An 18,653-nucleotide genomic window follows, 5' to 3' on the forward strand; every position below is an offset into this window, starting at 1 on the left:
AATGGATTACACTGAGAGGGTGAAAAGCAAGTGATGTTCTAATGTGCATTAGGCAAGGTATTTCCTGAAAAGAAAGGCAAATGAGATAGATCCCAGCTGCGGTGTCAGATTATCAGTAAATTGAGAAGTAGCTTTCTTTTCTCTATAGAGAAGGTGGCTCCTTCCCTTTCAAGCGTCGGTCTGAATATTTTCCTCACCTATCTGAGCACTCCCTGTAGCCCTTTAAATAGACTGTCATACTATAAATGCAAGGGGCTGTTCTGTGTGTGGGAAGCTGTGGGAAGCATGGTGATATGAGAATGATTTGCTTTGTTGACCATATTGAGGCCATTGCTGCTTTGTTGACAATACTGGGGCCATTTCTGCTTTTTCAGATGTTCACAGTCATATAGGACTTCGGTACTCCCATTTGACTCTTTGCAAGCAAGAGAGATCAGTCCTGAGAGCAATCTCTAGGCTACAGAGCAATAGACAGGCTGAAGATGGGGGGCTTTTATTGGGATTATGCTTGCAGCATAACAAGCTGCATGTTAAAGAAACTGTGGAAGAAGGAGTTTGTGCATCTTTTAAAAAATATATATGCATTACATACAGGGGTAGGGGCTTAAGTAGATGAGCAGTGGATGTCCCCTTTTCTCTGTAAGACAAGCAGCTCTGCAGCCTGCTGAGGCTCTCGCAGCTGTCAGAAAGCTCAACAAACCATGTGAGCACTCAAGCTTTTACAGCAAAAAATGGTATTTTACAGGATTGGGCCCTGAGGTGGCAGGGAGACTTCGAGCTCTGCTGGCGTTTCTTTTCGTTTGCCAGCTTCCTGCCTTTTGAAAATGGATGTTGAAAATGAAATGGCCTGAGTGTGCAAGCTCACTAAGCAGTTTCCTGGTCGTCTAGGAAATAACACCCAGACACTATAGTAACAGATGCTTGGTCAGTGATGCAATGTGAAGGATGTTGTGTCTCCTGCAAAACTGGTTTGGTATCTAATCTAGCCAGAAAATGTGAGCTGGAGTTAAAAGCTAATTGGAAAGAAGCCCACTGCTGTACAAATGCATTTGCTACAGAAACCATGAGAGTTGGGCACATATGTGCAGCTGCAGCTGTGGGGCACAGGCAGAAGGAAAGAGCAAATCGAAAACCTTGGTGTGTTCAGAGATAACACCTCTAGGGCTCTGTGTTGGATTATTTTTGCTATTTTCTTGTTAAAATTTTTGAAGTTAAGTTTGTTCCTGCTTAGTAGCTCTGGCTTCTTTTTATCTTCTCTTGGGGGAGCTAGAAGGAAGATGTTACAGGGTGAAGATGAAGTTAGCTCATTAACCCTACCAGCCCCACTGCTGTTATTTGTTTCATATGAATGTAAACCCATAGGAAGAAAGGACCCACTTCTACAATTTTAGCCTGTTCATTCTTAGCATCTTTCAGCCTAGAATTTACCCCAGGCAATGCAGTTGGGACTGCAGTGATCAGTTTTTCTGCCTTTATGCCAGCCAAGGGCTGCTTGCCAGTGGTACTGGCTGTGGTGGCAACTGATGTGACATGACAACATCCACACTGCTCATACCAGATTTTGGGAGAAGTTACACTGAGAAATTGTGGCTGTCCCATCTCTGGAGATGTTGAGGGCCAGGCTGGATGTGCAACTTGATCCAGTGACTGATGTAGTGATGGGAAGCTCTGTCTGTGGCAGGGAGGCTGGAACTAGATGATCTTTGAGATCCCAACCAACCCAAGCCATTCTATGATTCTCTGATTCTATGTAAATCAAATATGATTTTTAAATGCTCTTCATTTTATGCTGGTCCTGGTTCTTGGCATGAGAAGTTGTGAGTCTGCTTCCATGAGAAACTAACCATGTTCTTACATTTTCTGTCTCGTTCATTCCTAAATGCACCTACTGAATCAGGAGGAAATTCAGCTAATCTCAGTGGATGGTGCTTAGACCATTCAGTCCAGTTATGTGGAGTAGTTTGAATGTTCAGCTGTCTTTCTGGTCATGGAAGACATGGTCCATGCAGAATGGCATCCATCCAGTAGAGATTCTGGGGAGCAGTCCTTGCTGGCTCCTAGGGTTGTGCTGCAATGTTCAAATTAGAAAGGTCATATGAAGAGTAAAGAAGTGTAATGTAAAAGTATGATCTGCAGACACTCTCCAAAAGCTCTGGGCCAAGCAGCCTGCCTGGATGTGAAGAGCAAGAGGCTCATGTTGGAGGTTTGCAGGGTGCTGTTGGTAGGAAACACGTGCAAAGTCCAAATTATTCTCCTGGAGATCCCCATGATCCTCAGAGCACTGAATCAGGACTGGCTCTGATTTCCCACCAGCTTTCTTGAAATAGTGCAGCTGCTGATTTCAGCAGGCTTAGCCTGGCATAAATAGGCTGAAAGCTGCACCTGGTTTTAAGTCCTTTTTTTTTTTTTTCTTGCTTTGAGACTGATACATTTTGAAAATAATTCTTCCTTTATTGCTGATAACAACTGTTGGGCTGGAGGTTTGAACTTTCTTTGTTCTTAGAGAAAGTCTGAATGTTATTTAAGCAACTTCAGGGCACAGTGAAGGCTAAAGTTTCCATGTGCCTATCTAGAATTATTTGTAGTTGTGTATTACTCTGTTGTGCTTCGGTGTATGTAGATTAGAATAGCACCTCCCTTCACAAGATACTGATCCATTTGGACAGAATTGGATTAAATTAGTGAGCTGTTATTGGGAGCTCAGTTTATCCATGGGATCTGATGAAGATAAGTAAAGCACCTGTGACTTTTTGAAGGCTAAAAACTACAGAGGACACCATCAACTCATCAGAAGCAGAGCAGGACCACCGAAAACATGTTTTTGGAATAGGCAGCAAGGGAAAGGTTGGGGCTACCTGAGATCTCCCAACCTTTGCTGACTTTCCTCTTCATCACAGTTTTTGTTCTCCTTCAGTAAAATAAAAATTCAGGAGTTGATTCTTGATGGAGGGAAAACTGCTGGGGTAAGTAAGCCCTGAGTAAAGGCAAGGCAGTTTGTTGAGGTGCCAAACTGAGGATTTAGGAGCTTATCTTCAGACTAAATTTTTGTTTTTTAGCACAAAAAGAAGAGACCTTGGCTTTTCTTATTTCTAACCAGAAAGCTGTTTTGCTTACCACATGGGTTTCAGTTTTTTTGTTGACCTTAAATCCCCCCCAAGGTAGAATTTCTTATCTTTTTTTTTTTCCCCCTCCTTGCCTTTGCCCCAGGACTGTGGAAAAGGCAGTGTTAGCAGTTTTTGTTCAGAAGAAGGTCAACACAATAAGTCATCCAAGCACTGCCACCAAGAAGTCATACGGATGGAAGCTCGCTGGCTGTCCACTGGGGCTGCTGTCATCATGGCTCCAGTTTCTGTTCACTTGAAACTTTAGCACATCCCACAATAAGACCACACCTGTGGTAAATTGTTCAGATTTAACACAAATATTGCGAGCTTCTCCAAGTTACTGTGCATCTCTTTAAATAATCAAGTATTCACAAAATTAAATGCCTTTATTCTTAAGGCTGTGTGCTATTATGATCACCACCAATCTCATTAACTATATATATTTTTGTGCCTTTTTGGGTCCATTGCTCACTGTGTGCCCTGTCCACCTCTTTTATGCTTGAAAAGATTTTTACTGTACAAGGAAAATTAAAGCTGTCCCAGTTCCCAAATGTGATCTTTAAAATGCTGCCACATACAAGCCCATCTTTGCGTAGTGATTTTGACATAGCTCAGAACAGTGGATGCTCAGAATAAAATAATTCTGCAGTGTTATGCATCCTCATTTACATGTAAATTACTGAATAGCATATTTGTCCCTATAGAATTTAGCTAATCCAAAGGAGAAACATTTGCAGTCAATCAAGGAGCAACACAAATAATCTTGTCTTGACAGAGATGCCTGTATTTAACTCTATTGTGATTTCTCATCCGGACTCCATGGAGACTCCCTGCATAACTATAGAGACCCTTGTTATTTTTGCTTTATTTGCATAGACATTTAGGTACCATGACCTATTGTGCCTGTGTATACTCCCTATATGATGCTAACAGCTTTTATACTGCTGTGCTTGTCCAGTTCCTGGAACTGCTTTGTACCTCAGACTGCAAAAATTTCCAGTTCCTTGTGTGAGGATTAGCTATCTCACTTCTAAGACAAGTAATAAAACTTGCTCGTGGATCTGTTCTTAACAAAGAACAAAAGCTCATGAACTTCCCTAAGTAACTTTGGTAATTTTGAAGAACTCATCTGCATGGAAACTTTCTTTTCTAGAAAATATACTTCATTCAAAATTGCAAGCTCATCAAATGTGCCCATTGTCCCTCGTCCTGTCACTGGGCACCACTGAAAAGAGCCCCATCCATTTGACTCCTGCCCATTAGAAATTTATAAGCGTTCTTTTCTCCAGATGGAACAGCCCCAGTTCTCTCAGCCTTTCGTCATCAGGGAAATGCTCCATGCCTTCATCATCTTTGTGGCCCTACACTGGACTCCCTCCAGCACTCCAGTTCCCTGTCTTTCTTGAATTGAGGAGCCCATAAATGGACACAGTACTCCAGATGTGACCTCACCACAGCATTACCTCTTGCCCTGCTGGTCACGCTCTCTGTAATGCACCCCAGGATCCCATTGATCTTCTTGACCACAGGGGCAAACTGCTGGCTCGTGGCCAACCTGTTGTCCACCAGGAGACTCAGGACCTTCCTCCACAGTGCTCCTTTTCAGCAAGTCAAGCTCTAAACCTGTACTGATGCATGTGGTTATTCCTCCCCAGGTGTAGGACTCTACTCTTGCCCCTGTTGAACCTCATCAGGTTCCTCTCCACTCAACTCATCAGAGTTCAGCCTGGACTCTTCACATACCCTGGTTTAGCTGAATCCTGCAATAAGAGGAATGAATCTGAATGTTTTCTCTCTAGCTCTTTACTGCTACAGTGAATACTCTTTGCACCTGTGAATAAAGGTGGCTTGCAGATAAAGGCCATCAGCCCATGAATTTTGCAAAAACAGTTCTGCACGCATCAGTGGGAATATTATCTTACTTGACAGACAAAAAAACAAAACTTCTGGGGTTGAGGTTGTATGAAGAAGTGCTATAGGTATATACTAAATTCTCGGTCAGAAGAGATGGGAAGATGTTACAGATTTAGAAGAGTTAGATGATCCACTGGAATTTGAGGATTTCTTGTGCTTCCTTCTGCAGACAGTGGGAACTGGCAGAAGAGCTGCTTTGTCTTTGACATTTTCAGTTGCTTTTCTTTGTTTTGCTTTTTTAAAGCTTATTCTCTCTCCTTTTTCTTTTTTCTTTTTTCTTTTTTCTTTTTTCTTTTTTTCTTTTTTCTTTTTTCTTTCTTCTTTTTTCTTTTTTCTTTTTTCTTTTTTCTTTTTTCTTTTTTTCTTTTTTCTTTTTCTTTTTCCTCCCTTCAGTTTATTCTACTTAAAAATATGTTTCCCTTGTGGTGCTTTATTTTCCTTGTTATTTTTTTCAGCCCTACATATGTAGGTTTCTCCAGAAGTAATGCCTCCTATTAATTTTCATGGAAATGACAACTGATACAAAGAGCACAATAATACTACTTGATAGAGCAAATTCTCAACAAAACACTGTTTTTTGAACAGTCACCACTATTAGCCAATTTGTGCATGTGATCTAGCTGACTGTGACTCTTCATTTCATGGTGTGACAACTGTGCATGGCTGTCTGGAACTTGGCTTGTCTTTTACACTGCTCTTGCCACTGCCACCTCACTGTTTGGTCTTTATAAACATTCATCAAGCATGAATAAATATCAGTGGGTGCAGTTTCTTCCACATGAAGGAATTCAGTGACACACCTTTGCTTCATACCCACTTCCATATCAGGTGCCATTCTGTCAGACTGACCCTCTGCTGCCATCTGTCCAATGGTAACAAAATGTAACGGAATATAGGTGAGAAGGTTGAACCTCTACCACCATCCCACTGACATCCGCCTCTGGTGTCATGGGCCAACATAATAAAATAGGAGGCATTATTTTCAGAGCAACCCTTGTACTTCCTGAGTTCTCTAAATTGGTGTGAAAGTTTGTGCAATTTGGTAAATGCTCTCTTCATTATTAAAACATTTGTTGCTTGTTTATTTTACATTTTTGAGGTGGAGGAAATAAAATGAACTAATGCATTTGAATCATCATTCTTGATTTCCCCAGGCTCTAAACCAAGCATGGAGCAATTTATTGTTCTGTTACACTCAAGTGGGATTCTTTTTGAATAGATTCTGATTACACCTCTGCTTTGGGTGCAACTGCATCAGTAACTCAATGGGCCATGATACAACCGTTTTAACAAGAGAACATTTTAGAAAAAAGAAAGCCATTTTGAAGCTTTAGTACTTTTCTGACTTAGCTATTGTTTTAAGTGATTGCTTTCAACATTATTCTCCTTGCAGGAATTGGTATTTTTATCTGCAATTCTTTAAAGTGACCCGCTAACCATATCCCAGATGACTGTTTTCAGTGTCAAAAAGTGGCTGAGCGTCCTTGTCCTTTGCAACCATCTCACAAAGAAGAGATCACAATCCAGAAAGACAGCTCAGAGAGCATCAGTGCTCTTTTACCCCCGCTGTCACAAAATTGCCTATCTTGAAGACCAGTTTTGTTGGTGGAAACCCAGCCATAGGCAGCAGAGCCAGGGACCTTTTGCCTATAGTGTGTCTTGATTAAGTGCTACTTGAGGCACTTGGGGCCATTTCAGATCCAAAGAATCTGAGAAGATCCAGAATTCAGAAGATTAAATCAGGTTCCCATAGCTCATTTAGATACGTAGGGGCAAAAGCATCTACTCCAACGTCTGTGTAAAGCAGGGGCTTTCATCTTAGGGATTTCTTCACCTTTCACATTTTCTTGAGCTGTATTTTGGAAACCATTGGGACCCATCTATCTACAGTGCATCTCTTCTGCCTGTATTCAGTGTCTGACAGCCTTGTATGCTTGGAGGAGCAAGACAGAGCTTTTAAAACATTAATTTGAGAATTTATCTTTACTTGGTGGTCTGTCGGAGAGGACAGAATTGAACTTGGCTTTCCCAGATCCTACAACCCAAATATCCTTTCTTTTTTCTCTGGCAGAGCTAGGGGAGTAGATCAAGTAGGAGTTGTCTTTGCATAATGTAGGAACTCATAATAATGAAAGTCTTATCATCTTGCTCTTGTGAGCTGAAAATATTAAGTATTAAATACAGTGTGCCTACAGTTGTGCTGTGTTTCTTATTGACTTCAGAAACCTAAGCCTTCAAAAAGCATAAAACTAATTTAAAATCAAATGTTAAATAAAATTTGGCAGTTCTGTTTATCTTCTGGTATTGGAATTGTTTGTGGGTTGTTTTCTTTTTTAAGCTTTTTCTTGATAACAAGGGACCAAAATAGTTAGTTTTTTTTTTGGGGGGGGGGAGGGAGGTGGGAAAGGAATCAGAAATTCTCCCCTAATTACAGAGCTTCCGAATCCATGACACCAGAGATCACCAGAATGACAGTATGTTCCTCAGATCTGGCAGTGTTTCAGACCAGGAAAAACCATGTACTGAGGAGCAAGTTGGCTTGGCACAGTATCAGAGCCCTGTAATGGAGCTGTTACCAACGCTCCTTTTTCCTGTTCTAGCAGTATAATTAAACAGTTAACACATTTCAGAAATAATGGTATAATTAATGTAATTAAGCAGGGCCTCTTTCACTAGAAAAGAGGGTAGTAAAGCAGCGCTGCTGTTTCTCTGATGTGAGAAATGCCCCTTTATTTTCATCTGCATCTTTCACCTGTTTACACAGAGGTAAAGAGCATGGCCAAGTTTTAAAGCTGTTCAAAGTGCCATTTTCAAAAGCTGTACCCCAGCAGCACACGTTTAATTGGGAAACTGGTGAGCTCTGGTCTTAGAAAAAAAGACTGCTTAGACAATTTGGAAAACCCTGCCCCAAATCTGCCTTGCGTTTTTTTTGCCCTGGTTTTACTCAGCTGACCTGGTGTGTTCATTTCAACAGACCTCTCCCTCAGATGAGGCCAGCAAGAAGCAGCTTTTAATGCCCCATCGCCCGTCGGTGGACCACTCAGATGAACCCCTCCAGAGACAGAGGGCAGTGAGTGCTGTCAGCATCATCACCAGTGCCCTGGAAGGTAAGTCATGTCTTTGTCTCCCTGCCCAAATCCAAGTGTGTCTTGGTTGGCAGGAAGAAAGTAGCAAGTAAAACCTGAAGGTTAAACCCTTTTGTTTTTGGGAGAAAATATTGCAGAAATATTACAACCCTATAATATGAGCAATGCCTTAACAGAAGGCTGTGTAATCTTACCATAGACTTGTAAACATCCTGACAAAATGCTGGTATTATAATCAGAGTTGGATCTGCTAACATTTTGTTTACCCTCAGCCTCTGATGCACAGAGGGCTAACCAAGATGAAGTGTAGCAGAGCACAAGACTATGCATACATTTACAAGTATTATACCATCATAGAATGGTTTGGGTTGGAAGAGACCTCAAAGCCCATCCAGTTTCACCCCCTGCCATGGACAAGGAACCTCCCACCAGCCCAGACTGCATACAGCCCCATCCAGCCTGGCCTTGAGCACCTCCAGGGATGGGAGCTCTCTGGGCAGTGCCAGCGCCTGATTTCCTTCTGAGTAAAGAATTTCTTCCTAACATCTAGTCTAAATCTAACCTAACTCATAGCAATACACTGCTTTTCTAGGAAAGGGTTTCTTACATCTCCTTGTGTCTTCTGTGTTGTAAATTGAAACTGAATAGGAGGTAATGAGTAAGAGTATAGAATAATGCTTGTCAGGAAGTCAGAGTGGAACACAGAAAGTTTTGGATTCTCTTGGAGACTTATTCTTTGTGTTACTGATGAATAGGAAGGTAAAGCAAGACTAGATGACTTGTCTGGGAGATGTCTTATAGGAAGGGACCAAACCTGCCTCTTTGGAGACAATGCCCAGTTACAGCCACAAAGCCCATCTTCTTCCTCAGCTTTTTACAACCTTCTGTGGTTATGGTCAGCACGACTGTGGTCAGAACAGATAAACATATATTTAAGCTCATAAGGATTTATATTCTTAATAGGTGCATAATCACTTCAGTACATGCCAGTATTCATTATGACCTGGAAAGGTTTTTTGTTTTGTTTTGTTTTCATTTGGTGTTTTTTTTGCAGTTGACAATGTGAAGAATGTGTAAAAGGCCAAGGCTGGACTTCTTGCACATTCATTTAATGATACTTTCTATTATTTCTAATATTTTATGTCTGAAATGGTCCTTGTCAAGTTTAGCGCACCTCAGAGGATGTATATTTTTATCCTCATACAGCAGAAATCCTTAACAAAGTTTTCCTAACCCCCAAAATTTGATCAGTCATAGAAATTATTCAGTACTTCTTAACAAGAGGAACATCACATCAGAAGAAAAAGTTTCACAGGCTTTAAGGTATAGTAATAGCTCTGTGTTTGGCTTGGAACAGCCGGACCAGAAATCCCTTCCCCCTTTTGTTGCTTGATTTCTGTTCTTGACTCTTGGGAAAGCCATTGCTTCTCTTTTGTCCCCAGACATTGCAAAGCCTTGCAGTCAAGGAGAGACCTACTTTTTGTTTGTTTGTTTAAAAATAAGAGGGAAAATGCCTCCAATTTTACTTTTTCCTTTTACAGGTGTCTTTCAAAAAATATTCAGTATGTTGTAATTTTCAAAGATTAGAAAGGATGTGAGTTTTTAAATGGTTTAAACTATTTTAATGCCACATCATTACCAAAAGAGGAAGGCCACACCTTCTTCCTTCCCTGTTCTTGCAGTATGATTGGGCTGCACAAAAAATTGATTTTCAGTGAGCAGGATTAGTTCACCCACAAGCTACAGGAGCACAAAGGACAGAGGAAATACGTGTAGCTCAGGGGGACGAAACTATCTGCTTTACCAACAACCTGGGCTTAAAAAAGCTTTGTTGATTGTAGAGTTTCAGGGGAGAAGCAGCACATCTGACGTGTGCATTGTGAAGGTATCAAAATCAGCAAGAGTGGGTTGGTTAGAAATGATCATGATGCAGATAAATGGGTTCTTCTGGTTTTACCTGGAAAACTAAGTCCGTTAGGAAGTGACTACCTCAAAGTCTTCATTGCTTTCAGAGGTAGGTTTCTGAAAACAAGGCACAATAAGGATTTTGCACAGAAATTGTCTGGGTTATGAATGGTTCTCACATCGTTTTAGGCTTTCCTCTCTAAACCCTGTGTTTGGAAGCTGGAAAGAGAGAGTTATCTGTTGGGAGCAATTCAGCTTCCCAGAGATCTCAGAGCAGTGCAGGTGTTTCTGCAAAATTTGTACGTGTAGGACACCAACCAATATTTTGAAAATGTGCTAGAAAGCACCTAACACTGCAAATCTGTTGTCCAACGAAGGAAAATGCTTTTAGAATGCATCCTGGCTTGAGAAAGGAGGCTGTTTATGAACCGATTCAAATAACAGGCTTGGCTGAAGCTTTCCTGTTATCACCTCAGGTTCTAATTATATAGACTAAAACTGTTATACAGCATTCCATGCCCATAAAGGAATCAGAAAAGGAAAGCATTAAGCAATTCTGCTAATCATGATCATTCAGCCATTAACTGTCTTTTCTGGCTTTTCTTTTTCATCATTTAACACAAATTATTCTTACAAAGCCATTTATCTTCTTTTGTGCTCAAATAAAATGAACATATAAAAGTTGTATTTTAAATAACACTTTAAAAGTACCTTTAAAAAGAACATTGGAGCTTTAGTACCGCATTCAAACTGAGTTATGCACTCCCCTGATTTTCAGAAGAAATTGGACACTTAATGCCTTTTTTGGATTAAACATCAAGAACAGAATCCTTCTGATAACCAGTGATATTCTGGCTCTTAAAACAAAGTATCATTGGCCCTGGTGCTCACAGGGAATCTTCAACCACCTTGATATTTCCTGGAAAAAAACACTGCCAGGCCCCAGGACATTCCTGCAGTGCATAGAAGGTAACTTGTTGATGCAGATGGTTGAGCAGACAATGAGGAGAAGTGTGGTTCTTACAAACAACGAAGGACTGGTTGGGAATGTGGAGGCTGGGTGCAGCTTGGGATGCAGCAAACATGAAATAGTGGAGTTCAAGGTTTTATGTAGAAAAAACAAGGCGATAAGTAGGATGGCAGCCCTGGACTTCAGGAGAGCCAACTTTGACCTCTCCAAGAACCAACTTAGAGGTATCCCCTGGGTTAGAGCATTGGAAGGTAAGGGGGCCCAGGAGAGTTTGTCAGTGTTTGAGTAGCACTTCTTCCAAGCTCAGGACTGGTGCATCTCTAAGAGTAAGAAATCAGGCAAAGATGACAAGAGACCCGCATGGATGAGCAAGAAGCTCATGGAAAAATAGAATAAGATCTATAGAACGTGGATAAGGAGTCTGGACACCTGGGAGGAATATAGGAATGCTGCCAGAGCATTGCAGGGATGGAAAAAGGAGAACTAAGGTCCAGCTGGAATTAAATCTGATGGGGGAGGTCAAGGACAACAGGAAAGACTTCTTCAGGTATATCAGTAGCAAAAGGAAGACTACAAAAAATGTGAGTCCACTTCAAAATGAGGTGAATGTCCTGGTAAGGGAGGACACAGAGAAGGAAGAGATAGTGAATGTCTTCTTTGATTCAGTCTTGACTAAAACTAAGCCTAGGGGATCCCAGTCCCTGGGAATAAGAAGTGTGGGAAAAGGAAGATATCCCCTTGGCTGGGAAGGATCTGATCAGAGATTGTGTAGGCAAACTTGATGCACACCAATGATGCAACCATGAGCACTGAGAGAGCTGGCAGAAGTGATTGCTAAGCCACTCTTTGTCAACTTTGAAGGTTTGTGGAGAAGGGAGAGGTGTCTGAGAACTGGAGGATAGCCAGTGTCACTCCAGTCTTCAAAAAGGGCAAGAAGGAGGAGTCAGGAAACCAGACCAATCAGCCTGAAATCTGTCCCTCGGAGGGCGATGAAACAACTTGTTCTGGATGCCATCTCCAACCAAACGGAAGAGAAGGTATCAGGAGTAGTCAACATGGATTCACCACGGGGAAATCATGCTCAACTAGCATGGTAGTCTTCTATGATGTCATCACCAGCTGAGTAGATGGGAGGAGAGTGGTGGATATTGTGTACATTGAATTCCGCAAAGCTTTTGACACGGTCTTCTGTAACATCCTCATAGACAAGCTTAGGAAATGTGAAATAGAGCAGTGGACAGTGAGGTGGATTAAAAACTGGCTGACTGGCAGAGCTCAAAGGATGGTTACCAGTGATAAAGATTCTAGTTGGAGGCCCGTAACTAGTGGTGCTCCCTGGGGGTTGGTGCTGGGTCAGGTCTTGTTTAACATCTTCATCAGTGACCTGGTTGAAGGGATAGAATGCACTCTCAACAATTTTGCTGAGGGAGGAGAGCAAAATTGGTTTCAACAATTTGCTTTCAACAAGACCTGGACAGATTGCACAGTTGGCTGGAGAGAAACCTGATGAGGTTCAACAAGAGCAAGTGTGGAGTCCTCCTCCTGGGGTGAAACAACCACATGCATCAGTACAGATTAGGGGCTGACCTGCTGAGAAGGAGCTGAACCTCTGCAGAGAGGGTCCTGGGTGTTCTGGTGGACAACAGGTTGGCTAAGAGCCAGCATTATGCCCCTCTGTCCAAGAAGATCAGTGGTACACAAAGGTATATTAAAAAGAGCATGGACAGCAGGGTGAGGGAGGTGATCCTCCCCCTCTACTCTGCCCTGGTGAGACCACATCTGGAATACTGTGTCCAGCTGTGGGCTCCTTAATTCAAGAAAGGCAAAGAACTGCTGGAGAGAGTCCAGTGTAGGGTTACAAAGCTGATTAGGGGCCTGGAGCATCTCTCATATGAGGAAAAGAGAAGTCCAAGAGGAGATCTTACCCATGCTTACAAATATCTAAAGTATGGGAGTCAAGGGAATGGGACCATATTCTTTTTGGTACTGCCCAGCAACAGCACAATGGGCAATGGGTGCAAACTGGAACATGGGAAGTTCCATATGAAGATGAGGAAAACATTCTTTATTGTGAGGGTGACAAAGCTCTAGAGCAGGCTGCCCAGAGATGTGGATATTTAAAACCTATCTGTTTTTCCTGTGTGACCTGCTGCAGCGAACTGCTCTGGCAGTGTGTTGGACTGAGGGGTCTCCAGAGGTCCCTTCAAACCCATACTACCCTACGATCCTGTAAATCAGCTCTAAATATTCCAATTTATTCTTTTAACCACTTGAACTTGCCAAACTGGAAAACAGAGTGCAGATCTATGTGAAATACTAGCCTTTGCATATTTAGTGTGAATTTTCCTCTTTACTTGTGACTCCTTTGAAAGGTTACTACTTCCAGGATAGGCCACTGTCTGCTAAGTACAATCAACTGGCAAAAAAAACCAAAGTGCATAATTTGCCTGTTAAGATAGAAATATTTTTGTCCTAAAAAAAAAAAAAAAAAAAAAAAAAGTGGTTCTGGGTAATTCAGGAGTCTTCCTCTATGTTGTAAGTCATTTTAAATGTTTCCTTGTCATATAACTCAGTGTGCATTGACTGTTGTTTTACTGCTTGTGTCTTAGAGCTTGAGGAATCACACCAGAAATGCCCTCCGTGCTGGAACCACTTTGCTGTTAAATTTCTCATTTGGGATTGCTGCCCGTTTTGGCTTTTAATCAAGAAATTTGTCAAGTTTGTGGTAATGGACCCATTTACTGACCTCACCATCACCCTCTGCATTGTGCTGAACACACTCTTCATGGCCTTGGAGCATTATAAGATGACAAAGGAGTTTGACCACATGCTTTACATAGGCAATTTGGTAAGTGAATATAAAGGTGAGACACCGTTTGAGGAATGTATTTGTTGCTTTGTAAAGTTTTGGCTTAGGTCTTGGAAGATTCTCTTTTAATATGCTGTCAGCATTGCTGTGCCTATGTCATGTCAAGCAAGAGCGTCCTTTCACCTCTTCTGGGGTTTAAAACTTACTGTTTAAAAATCTTTTTAATTTCAGAAGAGTTTATATTGGAAAAAACACAGGATATCTAACTATGACATGGTGGAACTGCCCCTAAAAGTAGTACAAGCAAGATTTACTGTAGGACCAGAAGGTCTGGAGTACCCTGGAATGTGGACCCTGCTAAGTGTGAATTTAAGAACCCCAAAGTGGATATGAGAAAAGCCCTTTATTTTTATAAAAAAGATGGCTCTCAAGCTGGGATCCACTTTGCCCGACTTGGGATATTTGCAGCATAGGAGTCTCTGTCGGAGCTGATTGCATTTAAAGTCAATGGAGAGAGATAGACAATTTTAAGGCACAATTAATTTGATGTTTTTAAGATATTTTCTTTTGGATAAGGTGAACTGTGCCCTATAAACCACTGATTTTGCTGACCATTAACTGCAAAAGGAGCATGCACAGATGCTGCAGGTGTCATGTCTGCACTGAGATGCATCCCACACTGGCAGGTTTAGGTGGGTAGTAGCAATGATCACAATTCTTGTACCAGCACCAGCACACACAGTGCAGCTCATGTTTTTTTTCTTCTTTTTTTTAATACTACTCCTTGTTGTTCTTATCTGCAGACCTCCTCAGGCAGATTGAAGGTCTCTCAGCCTGTGGAGCCAGTCTGCAGGTTTTCAGCTGCTGTGTCCTGGCAAATTTCCCTGTCGCTATGCTGGGAAAAATCAGGTGTCTCCTTTGGCTGCTCCAAACCCACGCTCTACTCCTTTGTGGGAAGCAGTAGATAAGCGTAGCTTGGAAAGTCACCCTGCAGAACTGCGCCCAGCTCCTCTATGCAGCCAACCCACGTTGTGGGGATGTTGCTCAACCATTTGTGGCCTTCTCAGATGACTCCTCAGATGATAAAAAAAAATCCTTTGGACCCAGCATCCGTGACAGCAGGTGGCAATGCTGCCGTCCCGCCCTCTGGCTGGTAAATGCGTCTGTTCCTTGCTCTGCTTTTGACAGAGCAGCTTCTCTCTTTGCCAGACCACGGGCAGCAAATCTCCAGCCCCTGGCATCCATCCTGCCCACAGGGCTCCCAACAAGGCTGATGGAAATGGAGACGACGAGCAGAGGGCGGAGGGAAAATCGCAAAGGAAATTTTGTTGAAGATTGCAAAATTTTGCAGAAGATGGTGTGCTTCACCCTGAGCTTCTCAGCTCTGCCTGGAGCTATTTTGATTTGTGTTAAAGTGTAAAATAAGCAAAACAGCCTGCTGCTTATGTTTGGGAGTAGGCTGCTGGCCCTGGGCTGCCCTTCCCCTCAGATGCTCGGATGGGTGAGAGGTTCCCCCCACCAGGTTTCCTGAGCCCTCGCATAACAGGAATGGTTGCGAGTAGAGCAGGTCAGGGAAGGTAATTCCATCCTGTGGAGGATTTTGCAAAGTCATTTGTAATGAAAATTGAATGTGTTTTTTTGCAATTTGCCCTGTAAGGGATGGCAGCCTCAGCTCCAGGGCAGGCTGCCAGGTGCCTGCTTCCCCTAAGCCACCAACTGCCAGAGCCTCCTCTGTGCCCACACTGAGCTCTGAGCTCCTGCCATCCCATCTAACCCTCTTTGAGTGATTACACCAGCATTAGGTGGGGGAAGATATTAAAAAGGGCACATCTTTGGCATTTTCTCCTCCAAATAAGTGTTTCTGAAAGAAATGAGAGTGGGATATGAATTTGCTATCTGTGAGAGTAGTCTGCCTGCTAGGCATTGGAGATCTCCCACTCTGATGGTGCTATCTCCATCGACCAGCTGTGTGGCACTTGCTTTCTTTGGGCCTCGATAGCTTATCACTTACAGCAACCAACATTTCTAAATGCCCTCGCAAGGCCTGACCAGCACACACACAGATTGATGATATAAGGCAGAAAAAGTGAGATTTTTCTCAATTTCTGTGTTTCTTTAGAAATGGAGACATTGCTGCAGAGTAGGTGGAGAAATTTATTTATTAATTATTTATTTCAGAGAAAATCCTCCAAATCCCCACTGGCACATTCACAACCACAACCAGTAGGATGGCGAGTTCATAGAATCACCAAGGTTGGAAAAGACCTCCAAGATCATCCTGTCCAACCATTCACCTACCATCAGTCTTTCCCTACTAAGCCACATCCCTTAAAACAGCATCTAAATGTTTCCTGAGCACCTCTAGGGTCGGTGACTCCACCACATCCCTGAGTAGTGCATTCCAGTGCCTCACCACTCTTTTGGGCAAGAACTTTTTTCTAACGTCCAACCTTAATCTCAACGTGGTGCAACTTGAGGCCATAGTTACTCTTTTGCTTTCCAGCCTTCATCACTGCAGCATCCAGCTCCTCATATAAGCCCAACAGTTTGTTACCAGGTGCCAGCAATTTGGTGACTCCCATTTGAAATTTGTCACTGGTGCATGTACATGGTTCCTGATGCCTATAAGATGGCTCAGACATTTTTTTCTATCTTGCTATGACATTTCCTTCTCAGAAGGCTATTGATTAAAAAAGATTCGAGCAAAGGAAGCGATCCTCCTGAGTCATTTCTCTGCAAGGCGGTTACACAATGTAGGCAGTGTGATGGTGTGGGTTTGCAGGCAGTCCCCTGGATACGATTTCACAGCCATCTAGTTTGGGCTGGCTTGCTGTCCTTAGGGAAACTGGGGCATTCAGGTGGGAATCTCTGCTGTCTCCAGCCACAGTGACTCAGAAATTGCATGTCAGTTAGGAAACAGAGATGGACCACTGCGTTGGGTTCTTGGTATAGGACTGATAGGATGGCAGTTCACACTGACACAGTCTGAAGTATCTTTCCCTGACAAGGAGAATATATTTTACATGAGGAGATGTGTAAAATGGCTATTTGGAACAATCCAGCCATTCACACCTGAACCATTATAGGGTAAAATCAAACTTTCTTCAAATGCAAGCTGTGATCTGTTTTTTTTTTTTTTTTAAAAACTCCTTATCACCTTAATTATAGAGCCTCAACTTTTCCACACAGTGGTGAGTTTCTCTTATTTCTTGCTTAGAGCTGATCACTTTTGCTGAGATAGCTACAGACATTTAATATATGGGGAAGAAAATATTTCTCCTTGAGTGTTTGTTTCTGCTATATCAGTTCTGGTGTCCCCTCTTTTTGACTTACACAGTGCACTGATATTGACTGCTGTGTAGAAAACCATGTGCTTTGATATAAAAGTGCAGCAGAGAACTATTCAGAACATGAAGCTCTGTGTACTTGAGCAAGTACTTAGAATGGAAATGAAACTATGTGAGTACAACACAATGCTCACATTTTCTCATTTTAAGCTGTCGTATTTATCATGATACTTAAGGAGTGCATCTGAAAGGATCAGATCTGATTCTCTCAGATGCTTTGCAGGAATGGGTTAAAATTGAATTTGCTGTCTGAATTTGCAGACTTCCTATGTCTTCTTCCCGTGCCTCTTAGGCAATATTTATATGTTGTTCTAAAGAAATATGTTCCAATTAAAAGCTCCACTCTGTGACTTTTGAACTGTGTCATAAATAAGCAGTGCCTCTTCAAGATGCTGTGAGAAGAGATCTGCTGGAAGTATTTGTAAAAATAAAATAATAAAAAAACAATAGGGTTCAAATTAGGGTCTCTAATTGCCTTTGGTGCCAGGAAGAGAGCTCAGAATGGCTGGAGGTTCGAGCCTGGTATTGACAATAATAACAAAATAACAACGGATAATACAGCTGGTACGCTGCAGTCCAGATATCCCTTTAAAACTCCCACTCCATTCATTCAGGTTTCTCCACTGAAATAGATTTAACCTTTATAAAAGGCACCTTTACGCTTTCTTTTCTACCACTGAGAACATGCAGGCGACAGAAGGCGATGTAAGTGTCTGTCCCCATCAAGGGCTGAACCCAGACATCGCCGAGCATCGCTGCGAAGAGACCAGACAAAGCCAGAGCTGTAGCACTGATAAAGAATCAACCGTGAAAGATGACGTATTTGCTCACAACGTGTTTTTGGCTTTCTGCTGTGCTCACCTGTGACTGTGGAGACTGCGATAAAGGAGGGATGTGTGGAAGGCTGTTTTCACTTTGTGTTTTCTTTCTGCAGGTCTTCACTGGGATTTTTACGGCAGAAATGATCTTCAAAGTAATTGCCCTTGACCCCTACTACTATTTTCAGCAGGGATGGAACATTTTTGACAGCATAATTGTTATACTGAGCCTGATGGAACTGGGTTTATCCAGCATGGGGAACCTGTCTGTGTTACGCTCCTTTCGATTGGTAATGGTCTCATTCTGCTCTTACCCCTCTCCTTGCACTGCATATAAGCTCTGAGATGAATGCAACATATTTTCTTTAAAAAATGCATCCAGTAATAAGGACTTTAACTGCTGCAAACTGGTGAACAGTACGTGACACTAATTATATGAGCTGTGGGATAAATGGAATTGTTCCAGATTTACATCAGGGTAAACGAGAACATAATTTGATTCCTTCTAGCCGTGCCAGGTACTCGAGGCACACTTTAGATGTTCGAGATGCAATTTGTAATAAAAATCTGCTTTTTTATGCCTGTACACCTGTTAGAACAACCAGCAGATAAATGATGGCCCCAAAAATGCAAGAGCTAGTAACATGTCTTTTTGGAAGTTGTTATTCCTAAATTATATTATAAACATGTCACCATTCTT

The 18,653-nt window shown here is 42.1% G+C and overlaps 1 protein-coding gene across 2 annotated transcripts in view; it reads left to right on the forward strand.

Annotated features, from left to right (window-relative positions):
- Positions 1-18,653, forward strand: part of LOC125695836 (sodium channel protein type 5 subunit alpha-like) — a 204,531-nt gene that overhangs the window by 97,716 nt on the left and 88,162 nt on the right. For both annotated transcript variants that reach the window (XM_048950819.1, XM_048950818.1), the window contains 3 exons: positions 7,993-8,125; positions 13,589-13,827; positions 18,070-18,243. In XM_048950819.1, coding sequence (XP_048806776.1) covers positions 7,993-8,125; positions 13,589-13,827; positions 18,070-18,243 — 546 coding nt within the window. The remainder of the gene's footprint in view (positions 1-7,992; positions 8,126-13,588; positions 13,828-18,069; positions 18,244-18,653) is intronic.

The sequence above is a fragment of the Lagopus muta genome, chromosome 7, assembly GCF_023343835.1.
Source record: "Lagopus muta isolate bLagMut1 chromosome 7, bLagMut1 primary, whole genome shotgun sequence".
Classification (NCBI taxonomy): domain Eukaryota; kingdom Metazoa; phylum Chordata; class Aves; order Galliformes; family Phasianidae; genus Lagopus; species Lagopus muta.